Here is an 11,920-nt window from a genome sequence, read left to right as displayed (position 1 = left end):
CGAAAATTATTTCATGCGTGGTTTCGCTGGGCATCTCTACAGTGCTATTTGAGCTATGTTGGGACCTCTTCATGTGAGCCCGGTCGACCGGGCTGGCTCGGTTTCCGAGATCTCGCCTCGCCACTCTATCCTTGTAAAAATTTCGATGTGTTCACATGAGAAGCCGGCCCTGTTACCGAGATTTCGGTTTTTGCGACCGAGATCTCGGTAACTGGGATGACAATTTTCCCATATGAACACTCCAGCCCGGGACGAAACTTTTTTGACAAAATAGCTTCGCTTTCGCAACATAGCGGCCAAAATGGCATAATTTTTGTCTTGTTTGTATTTCCGCAGGCGAATTAGCTTTATTAGTAAAGTTACAAGAGTCCACAAAGCTGCGACAGCCGCGAACGATTCAAGTTTATGTTCCACCATTTTAGTTGTGTTTCTTTCATCCCGGTCGATCGGGCTGAAATTCCCATATGAACAGACAACAAATTTCGTCCCCGTAACCGAGCCAGCCCGATTACCGGGCTCATATGAAGAGGCCCGTAGACGACTATTATGGTCTGTTAGAAATGAGAAACGGGGACTGTGTACGTTGCTTGAATTGTTTATGTTTCTTGCAAGCCCTGTTGAAATTTCTGTTCGTAGTTAAAGCGACGTATTCCGGCCATTTTACTAGCTCATCTTGTTACGTGCAGTATGACTAGAGATCAAAGATTTTCCCGCCTTTCCACACAGCGCTTTGCAAAGTAGTTTTGACGTTGCTCGCACGACATCGACAGACTGGCTTGGTGCGGACGCCATTTGTAATAAGCTACATGATCAAGCAAGCTGCCGCATTCACCTCGGATAAAGTAAAAGATGTCTTCGAATCTGGACAAAATAGACGATATGTCAGAATGTTGCGACATAATGAAATCCTTTGGTCTTCCAACGAAAGGAATCAACACTCTGGATGAGATGAAGACCGCGCTGAGCAAACATTTGAAAGACTTAGAAGGAGCATCTACACGAAAGGTTGGAGAGGTAAGTACCCAGCCATCAGTCTTCTTTTTGGGAGACAAATACAGATTAGTCAGCCGGTATCAATTGATTGTGGAAGTATTTAAATGTTGCGTGGTTCGCCGTTGTTTTAGCGCCTCAAGGCAAATCGATTAGCATGTTCTCGATCGTTAGGAGAGGATGACTTGATCATCCTCACTTGTAGGAGGTTAGGAGGAGCCTAGCAGGACTATACAAGAATTGCGCACTAAACACGTTCTCATTAGTCTCCTACAGTGACTGGCTTGCAATATGAAATGCATATGGAGAGCGCACAGATAGTAAAACGTTAATCAATGGATATTCAATGCATACTAATTGCGCTTATGGGATCCAGCGCGTGCCTGTTTATATAATACATGCGCCATGTTGTTGGAATATGGCCGCTAACTAACAACAAAGAATTGACTTTGAATCAGTTTTGGTGTCCAGTCATCTCAGATATGAATTTGTATCGTAAATAAACCACTCAGTTGCTAATTTAAGGGAAACGAAAGACATTCAGTCCGGAAGATCGAACATCTGCAACCTTTAGCGTAGTTCTTACATCTATAAATTAACAATGAAAGTAACACGATTTATTGGTATTTAGTTACGCTCTATTGCGTGAGTTTAGGCGTGACTTAAGAAGACGTGACATCGTAAAATTTGGGCTCATGAAAAACAGCAACAGGAAGTATTGAGGCGAATTATTATTTGCAATAGATTACTAACTTAGTGAATAATAATCAATGACACTAAATGATTTATTATATGACTGAGAAAATTACTTCATTGCGATTGGGTGAGAGCAGACCAATTGATCGTTAATTTTCCATTTGCACTGCAGTGCAAATTAACGCTCGCGCGTTCGTCATTTTCTGAGTCATATAAAGGCTCGTGCAATTTTGACAGAATTTTTAAATATCTCTCGTAGTGTAAATCCTTAATTACACTCGCATTCATATGATTACCTATACTTGTTGCAAGTTGTAGCCATCAAAAATGGAGAAAAAGCTAGTGCGTAACTGGTTAGAGACACTTAACCCTGTTGCTCCCACAAAAGAATCATTTAGTTAGTGAGTGTGTCTAAAGGTTAGTGGTGGCCACTTAATAAAGGGACTTTATATCGCTTCATTGCATGGTAGAAGAGTGTTAACCCTGTATCCGAGCGAAAAATAAAGAAAACTCTATTGAAAGTGTTAGTGGCCATGTACAGCTGCTTCAGCCTTTTCAGTCTTGGTATAGAAAAACATTTTAAACTGAATTATCAGGAGGAATATGCACGGTGATCTTAAGTTGTGACTGCCGTCTTGCAGCCTTTGAAAAATGATTCATTAGGCATTAACTCTGACAAGGCCAAATCAAACAACAGAAACCACAGAGGGAAATTTTAGCGCTCTTACAATCCTCTCAGTTGTGACTGGTAACCAAAATAAGATTATTTTTGTCGTAAAGTATTTGCAACCAATATTTACGCATGTGATATGGGAAGTATAGTTAACGTACCTCAACGCATTTGCACAATAGAACCGGAGCGAGGATTTTCTTCCTCTGGTTTTAGATTTTGTCCAAAGTGGATTTTGTTGGTTCATCGCTGACCCAAAACGCGCGGGCTGTGGGGAGAGATTGCCATCGTCAATGTTGTTTTCCATTCTGTTTTCATCTCCAGACACACCAGGTCCTCTCGGAAGCTAAGAAATCAGATGCTGCAAAACGTGAGAAGCTTTTGGATCTTTATGTCACAACTGAAGTGTTCCTGGACAAACTGGATACCGACTTCATAGAAACGCTACAAACAAGCTTGGGAGACTTCAAAACAACTTTGAAGGAAAACATTGAAAGCTTCAAACCGAGAGATCAGTATATCGTCCTTGTTGCAGGTAAGTTTTTTATACGTTTTCTCTAAAAAGAGATATCAAAAATATTTTTTGATAGAGATTTTCACAGCGTGTTCTTTTTGACGTTTTATGGTGTTTCGATGAAGACCGAGGATACCCAGTAAGGATATGCAGAACCCAGACTGACCAATTTCATACAAGAAATCCATCTGTCTCATATTCTCCTTTATCTTGATCTCGTTCCTTTCAATGAAACAAGTTGATTGTTAATTATTAAGAAAAAAGTTAACGGATCAAATCTCTACAAGTCAACTTAGGTGTTTATGTTTTTATGGAAATTCGAGGAACATATATGAAAAAAAAAAAAAAAAGACGCCAAATAATATCTAATTCTCCCATCAAAATCTCCAGATTGAATAGCCAAACTTTGCTGGTACTAGTCCACGGTTTGCAGAATGCACACTCTCTTCCCTCTGCATATTCCAAAGACGAAGATTCATAAATTTGATATTGTGGAGCCTAAGTAGGAGAAGCAAGAAACCTTGACACACCTTTTAACTACAGTCCAAGTTTAATTTCTGCTTTAAGCATAACAATCACAATTTCCTCAAATATGATTGGTGCATAAACTGCTGTATTTTGCTCTAATTAAACTGCAAAGTTGTAATCGGACAGTTAGCTGTAATCGAACACCTGTAATCGGACAGTTACATAAGTCAATCATTGGATTCCACTCAGTCCGGTTACCATTATTAATCTATAATAACAGAAAGTAAGCAAAGTACCAGTGCGAGTGACACTGTTTGAAATGTTCTGTGAACAGGTGAGACAAGTGCTGGTAAAAGCAGTGTCATCAATTTGATTCTCGGAGACGATCTTCTGCCCCATTCAACGTTGAGCACAACATCAACAATCTGCGAGTTGAAATATGGCGAGAAGCCAAAGATTGGTGTGCACTTCAAGGATTCCGGCACAGAGAATCGTGAGCCAATGTTCCATGAATTTGTCATGCATGGAGAAGAAACCTACCAAGAGCAGATAGAAAAATTCGTCAGCCTGAGGACCAATCGAGAAAAAACACCTTACAAGAAGGTAGAATTGTTCTGGCCACACCCATTGCTTGAGGTAATATATAATGGCAACGAAATGATAACATGAAAATTATTTTAGAATTAGGCGACGAAATGACGTTGACCTATACAATATACCGATTTTCAATCTTCTTAGGTGATATTAGAACTATATTTCATTGACTACGCGCAAATCGAGTTCCTTCATGCTAGTCCTAATTAAATAACAAGGCAAAAACGGCCACGATAGACAGCTTGATGCGCACTGGTAGCTATATTTTAACATAGCAACGCCTATAGCAACGGTTCTTAACAGCCCAAAAGCACTTACAAAATGGCTTTAACTCAGTACATTTTAATTATACTTTACAACAAAACTTTAAAGATGTGTACTTATGAGAATGTTGTATCATAGTCCTGCACATTGTTTCCTATTTTCCGGCCGCCATATTGGAGCACTACGGAGGTCCGCCAACATGGCGACTCCATACTAGGCGTTATAATTTTGCGCGGAACATTTCGACGAATATCTCAACTTTGGGACAACAGTGATCTTAAACTTGTAGAACTGTCTTCTTTATTTATCGTCAACAATATCACGATTTCTTGACTTTATCCACTAAATGGTTTTTGATTTTATTTTTTATTGCGTGACAATGAACACACTCTATGTAATATATTATGAACAACACTTTTTTACTCTTAGGGGCAAGTTATTTAACAACTGTTGTGACATGTGACCAGGACAAGTTCATTTTTGAAGTTAGAATGCAAAGTCCTTTAAGGTGATACCAAAACTGTCCCAGAAAGGTGTTTTCTAAAAAAGTGTATATATCATAAGACCACCTAATAACGTTATTTGACGTCAATGACGTCGTAATCAATAAAAAGTCTCATCTCGTAGAGCAAACATAGGCTTTCTGAGAAAATTTTCATATGTCTTGTATCGAAATCATCCATTACATCGTCCATCAACCCCTCCTTGTATCTCAGTGGGGGGAAATGGATGAATTTGCTTATACGTTACTTATAAGGGACGTTCCCTTCATAGCCTTTTATAATCGATGATTATCATTGTCCTTTCAGGAGGGTATTATGATAGTTGATAGCCCTGGAGTTGGAGAAAGCGACGTCATGAGTGAATTTGTCCTCAACTACTTGCCTCGTGCCTTCTGCTTCATGTATGTCATCAACAGTGTCAACGCTGGAGGGATTCAGGAGGACAGGGTACGCGTTTATAGAGTTAATAGTTTGCAGAATAAAACAAACTTCCGTTACTGAATGTAACAAAAGGGTTAGTGCTCATCAGATAGCAATAAGATTTACTACTCCCCCTCCCTCCCCCCCCCCCAAAAAAAAATAACAAATAAATAAATAATACGTGGAACACTCGGATTTACCTGAAGAATACCTTGCCATATTATAACTTTCGATATTTATAAATTCCCAATTTTGCCTTATTCTTTTCTCTCAGCCTTCCAATTACCGACCACTCTCCTCGATCGAGCGACCGAGGGAACTTTTACCAGAGCATTCAAAATGCTCTTTTTAGCCTTACTTTCAATAGTAAACAAAATGTTTCCTTACTGTACGAGCATAAACGTGCCAGTGACCAATTATATCGAATAATCCTCACTGACGTTTGGATTAGCCGTAACATGTACACTTCTGTTGTGTTTACCTAAATAGCTAGGAAAAATACTCAACTGCGCTCAAACCCTCAAGAAAAACGCCAAGATGGACCTGACACTATTCACCGGTTGTACGTTGTTTGTTTGCAACAAGTGGGATCTGATTGACGGCAAAGAACGCGAGGAAGTGAAAAAGGAACAAATCGAAAAACTCACGAAGAGGCTTGGTAACCTAAATCCGAAATCCCAGATCGTGTATTTGTCATGCAAGACTGCACAGTTGGCTCAGACGTATGGTGTAATCACAGGAGAGTTTAACGACTTAATCGCAGGAATTCGTAGTCTCGTTGTATCATCTATGCAGAATAATCTTCTGATGTATACTCGGTGAGAAAAATTGTAATTACGCAAAAGGAAGATAAAGTAATAAATATACGACCCTAGATATACTCCATGCACGTATGCCCGAGAATGAATTTCAGTGATGGTGGCCTGAACGGTATAATTCAAGCCAGCTGAGTCAGGCAATGCTTTATTCTCACAGTGCATCAACCCACCCCGGAGTCCTTATGGGAACTGTTGTATTGAACGGCAGCTGAGGGTTACTTGGCTGCGATGCTCTATATAAACAATAGCCTCCATTTGGAACGGAAATATGCTGGAATATTTGTCAGCGGACATAATCTGTTCCGAGAAGCGAACAGTTTGGAGGAACAAACAATGTCCAAGGACAAATATTCGAACATATTTTCACGTTAAATGCTTATTATCCTTCAAAGATTTTTCGCAACACGCGCGGTTTCTGAAATTGGGGAATATATATATTTTATTACATGTTTTGGTGTGTAGTATCGCTGTATATTACTACGAGTTGTGTCGTATTTTGACGAGCCCGTAGGACGAGTCATACGGGCTCGTCAAAATACAAACAACGAGTGAAAATATAAAGCGATACTACACACCAAAACATCTAGTAAGAGATTTATTATCCAACTGCTGTAGACAATAAATTTGTCAGCGAAAGAGGGAGAGTGTGACAGTTTTGCGTGCGCGCGCCGACCTTTCCGACAAACAGGTTTTCTACTGTACAAATAAATGTACAATCTCGCTGTATATTTGTACTGTTATTTGGACCGTATTTGCTACAGTTGGATAATAACACTCAGACATTTCCCAGTTTTAGCCGGGGAATGTTCAGTCACGCGATGTGCTTAGACCAATCGCGCGCGAGCAAAAATATTTGATGGATTGTAAGTCGTTCTATCCAGGGGAGATTCAGCAACTCTCCTTGTGTTGTGAGCTACTGAAACGGAAGTTAATAAGTGTCCACACCGATGAGCCACCGGCTTCTCGATCCAATTACTTTAAAACTGGAATGGGTTTTATCTTTATCTTACATATTCTGAGTTAATAGGCTTGGAAATAGAAAGGGTTTTGATACTTTGTGTCATCAGATTAATTTTGATTTGTTGATATTTTTTATGGCAAGCTGGAAAACGGGGAATTCTCAAGGTTAGTAATTTACCACGTTTTAATGATTATCCAACAGATGGCTCGAGGATCTCCTTAAACACGTCTCTCGTCAAATCAGAATATTTCTGAAGTCAGCAAAAATGTCGCATCAAGAAACAGAGAAAGAGATCAAAAGAGTGATGAGTCGTATGCAGGAACTAAAAAGCTCTCAGGAACGTAGATTTGATGAACTGAGTCAACATCAGTCGCAAATATTTCAAGAGATCATTCAAAAGCTAGCGGCGCACTTTAAATCCGAGAAAACTATCAAGAGCTTTTGTGAATGGTCTGTTGGTGAAACCCCCGCAGCCTTAGCGACATGGCGAGAGACGAAGAGTAAAGCACTGGAATACGTTTCTGAGAGAACACACCAGTTTGTTCAGCAATGGGAAGACGACAAACGCGAATTTAAAAAAGCACAGGATTCATTGATCCAATATTGTACTGAAAAGTACGATGTAATGGCAGAGGAAATCTGCAAGGTGGAAGAACAATCTTTCCTTGATGAGACCGAAGCGGACGTTTCACAAGACGAAGACGTGACACAAAGCAACTCCCAGAAAAGTACTGCGCCAACATGGCTTCGGCAAGGCTTGGCATCTGTGGTTGTTGGTTCCCCTCTAGCTTTCAGTAAGCTCGGTGCCAAATTGAAGGAGATGACCCATCATAAAACTAGACTGGAGAGCTACAACGACGATCCATGTAGCTATATGTCAAAAAGATCACGTAAATGCCTTAAAGTCATTTCTACCCACGACCGACTGCTTCCTTTCATCAATACACAACTGGAAGATGCTGTGCAGTTTCTTAAACAGATCAAGGACAAGATACCTCAACTGAGAGAAGGCGACGAACAGTTGTACCAGCAACTACTTGAAAACAAAAGAAGCAAAACTGAAATTCAAGAAGTTTACGAGCCTTTGAAGGAGCAGATAAGGTTGTTGCAACGCAGCCTGACCGTCTACAATGTCAGTGAGGTCAGGAAGTCTGCTTTCACAGATGAAGAGTTGAAATGCGATGAGTCCATTATTGGGGAAGGTAGCTTCTCGACAGTGTACAAAGGTGTTCTTTCTCGCGAAGGACAACCAGAAATAAAGGTTGCACTTAAGAGGTACAGAGATCCACTCACGACTAACAACATATGGCATTTCGTTGACGAGGAGCGAGCTTTAAGGTAAAACGATGTAACCATTAAAGTTACTTTTGTTCAACGGAATTGTAAAATGCTCTTTAGTCTTTTCGAAATGAGTACATCTATCTTCTAACGTAAATATCTACATATTTATGCACGCTCTTTACAGTCCTGAAGATATGTACTTTGCGTAAATGATCACGTTGGAAATATTCTTTTAACTTATTTTCTTACTCGAAACGGTATATCCATGTTCACCCTTCGGCTACTCGTCTTTGCAAACTTAACTTACAAGTGGAGTTTGTGTAATCAACGTGTTTTGACCAAAATGTGGACTCTTATACATGCGGCAGAGTGCTTGTCAGTTAAAACTCCAAGGACGTTGACATAGTACTCCATCTTTATTTGAATTGATTTTGTGAATTCTTCATGTTTTTTTTTTGTTGTTGCTGTTTTTTGTTTTTAATTTAAACATATTTGTTATTGTTTTTCCCCAAAGCACCTAGGCTTATCAAGGGGGATTACAGTTTTTCAGTTTTTACTTTATTTACTCAGGCTTACACACAAACACGCAAATATAACACACAATGTGGTCACTGCTCTCTTTATAAAATGTCTTCAGTCAGTATATCCAGTCGCGGGTTGGCCATAAAACCAATATAGATGTCGAGAAATTTTCGAATTTTTGAAAGCGCAACTGAAATAGTATCATTTTAATCAACGCCATAGCTTACGTCTTGAATTAAACTTTGTAAGAAATGGACAAAATACATATTTAATTCAGTCCAAATTTTCGCTGTAACTAGTATGTTTTTATTATGTATTCTTTTCGCTAGGAAACTAACTCATCCTTACATTGTGAAGTTTTATGGAACCAATCTTCAGCATGGTCGAAATGGAACAAAAGTGTTGATTGTCCTAGAACTGTGCAGCTGCTCCCTTCGGTCTTGGGTAATTTCTCATCCGATGAACGCCCCTGCGCGATTGTCAAGTGAAGAAGTCAAGAAGAAGGTGTTAGGGTGGGCTCTGAATATCTTGGATGCCTTGCAATATATTCATGATGAAGGATTTGTTCACCGTGATTTAAAATTGGATACTATTTTGGTGAGTTGGTGAGATCAAGATTTCCAGATCCTTTTCCAGGATCCCCTTCCTCTCTTAGTCTTTCCTGAACATTTCCGTTCAATCGTTAGGAAATGGATTAATTCTCTAATTTAGCAGCTACAATTTACACAAACAGAACTGACCAGTCAGATAACAAGACACGAAAAGTGAGATTCCACTGAAATAACGTCGTCCCGAGCAATTAGTCCTTAGGACCAAAACATGCAGAGATAAGATGTCCTTAATGATACCCTTAAAGCAACTAAGACCTCTATTATCATAGTGGGGTGGGATGAACTACGAAATTCGGGAAAAAGGCCCGAAAGCTCCAATCGATAAAAAGGCATATTTTTCTGTCTTCGGTGCTGTTTTCACTAATAATTCTGACGTTTATGAGTAGAATGTTGTGTAGCTTACAGGTTTGTCCGCCGAATTACAGCTCAGAATCAGGTATAAAGAGGCAGGTCAGCGAAGAGATTGTAGAGAAGATTAAAATCTGAGTTTAAGCCAGTTTTCATTTAACTGAGTTAATCGTTTGATTTTCGTCTGTAATGTACTTTGCAATGTCCTTATATTCTTTGCCTGGTGTAGTTGACGCCCGACGGAGAGGTAAAACTCGCAGACGTGGGAGTGGCTAGACTGGAAAACGAAATAACGGGTAAAGTATGCGGCACCTCGATATACTTAGCCCCTGAAGTCTTCGAGGGTCGAATCTACAACAGCAAGGCCGATATGTACAGTTTTGGGTATGTTCTTTGGGAGCTGTGGTACGGCGAGACTGCGTTTCGAGCCGCCATTGCCAGCAAACCACAGCACATGCTTCTGGAAGAAGTGACGAAACGGGACCTTCGACCCACTCACATTAATGGCACGCACCATCCATGGGGAATCTGGCAACACGTCATGACATCGTGTTGGAACAAAGAGCCAAGCTCAAGACTGACAGCACGTAAGGGATTACAGTGTTTAACAAAGGTACGGGATGGAGGAGACTTTCCCAAGAAAAAACCACCACCGCCTCCGAAGTCGTCAATTTCCCGAAGGAAAACGCCACCAACGAAACCAAAGCCAGCTCCTCGCCCAAAAAACCTGAAAGCAGCAGCTGTTTCATATAATCGCGAAGCAGAAGACGGGACTGCAGTGCGTTTTGAGCCTAACAGGAACTAGTAAATGATATTCCAGTTGCTGCACATACATTTTGAATTCTTTATCTTAGCATCATTAACAAAAAGTTTGTGTCATTTCCTAGGTGAAATAGAATCAGTTTAGAATCAGTCATTTTATTTCGATGTTCTCGAGTCAACATTAAACAGCAGTGAAGGATCTGCCTGCAGGCCTGAGGGAAAAATCTTCTCGTTTGCGGTTTACAGAAGCGGGTTTAATCTATCTTGGCAGATCAGCTATTAACTAATCCTCCTCTCCTGCAAATTCATCTTGAGGTTAACACATGAGCTGGCCTGACCACTGACAGGGCTTCTAGATTTTTATTAGTGACTTTTATTGCTATGTTAATGTTAGCTGGATAGACACAGCTTTTAAACATGTTGACGCGGTCAGATTGTCATAATCATTAAATCTGGAAATCTAGACGAATAACAAGCCAGAACAAGCCAAAACGCAACGTTAGGGCAAAAGCGATGTATTAATTAATGTCTCGAATATATATCGTATAGTTTTTTGCTAGATTCATAGATTTTTATGCTAGGTTATTAACAGAAGTATGTTGTACAAAATAATGCTAAGTATCCATGCTCATTAGCACGAATGCAGATGGCATAGACTTGCTCGATTGCCGTATATAAACAGACGTTTTGCCTGATCTTTCCAGGACCAATTTATACTATCAGTTAGACTGTTTGCAATAATATAATAGGATTTCTGTGTAGTTAGCTATTTAAGGATTAGGCTGTTTTTAAACCAAGAACTAAAACCATGCATAAGAATAACGTGTAAGGGTAGCAGGGTTATACCGTCAATATGTCCGCCGTGCGCACATGCGCAATGTTGATAACTTTTAATTAACGATCAAAATCAAATGCCTGTCACGTCAAATGCCTACCACATCTTCTTTTGAGTTCTAAAACATTGATGAGCGTATATGGAATTAAATGTATTGTAGACTATCCGGTATTAATATAGATGACTGGTTATAAGTTGGAAATTTGATTGGCACCAGATTGATGCCTGGTTATTACAGACTTTCTTAACGTTAGTAACATTACGAAAGTCGGCTAGAATAAATAATCATCATCATTATCATCATCATCATCATCATCAATTCATGTTGGTTCAAAAATAATGAAAATTATATGTTAATTTGTTTGTCAATGTATTTAGCAATGCGGTGCTAGATAACTGAGGACACTAAAAAGCGAACAAATATTGCACATATAAAATTGTTAACAACCTGGGTGCTGTGTAAATTGAACTATAAACACCGTATTTAGGAAGAAATCAATATTGTACATATGCATTTTCTTGCACTGAGATGGATCTATCGATATTCAGTGGCTGCCTTATTTTGACTTGCTAAGCTTTTCTGCTTACATTGCTTGGGATGCATGTCTCTCGATGCGTGCACCGTTTGTCAGAATTATATTGTTTCCTGCAGATACACACTCA

General features: G+C 39.6%; 1 protein-coding gene across 1 annotated transcript; it reads left to right on the top strand.

The window, feature by feature from the left end:
- Nucleotides 1-552: 552 nt before the first annotated feature.
- On the top strand, nt 553-10,476 carry LOC145493478 (uncharacterized). Its single transcript, XM_081472951.1, has 8 exons — nt 553-1,014; nt 2,681-2,891; nt 3,673-3,974; nt 5,006-5,146; nt 5,609-5,937; nt 7,100-8,236; nt 9,031-9,298; nt 9,890-10,476. The coding sequence occupies exons 1-8, from the start codon at nt 850-852 to the stop codon at nt 10,463-10,465; spliced, it is 3,129 nt and encodes a 1,042-aa protein (XP_081329077.1). The 5' UTR covers nt 553-849; the 3' UTR covers nt 10,466-10,476.
- The last annotated feature ends 1,444 nt before the right edge of the window (nt 10,477-11,920 follow it).

Source organism: Orbicella franksi, chromosome 7 (genome assembly GCF_964199315.1).
Source record: "Orbicella franksi chromosome 7, jaOrbFran1.1, whole genome shotgun sequence".
NCBI lineage: Eukaryota > Metazoa > Cnidaria > Anthozoa > Scleractinia > Merulinidae > Orbicella > Orbicella franksi.
This window is presented reverse-complemented; position numbering and strand designations above follow the sequence as displayed.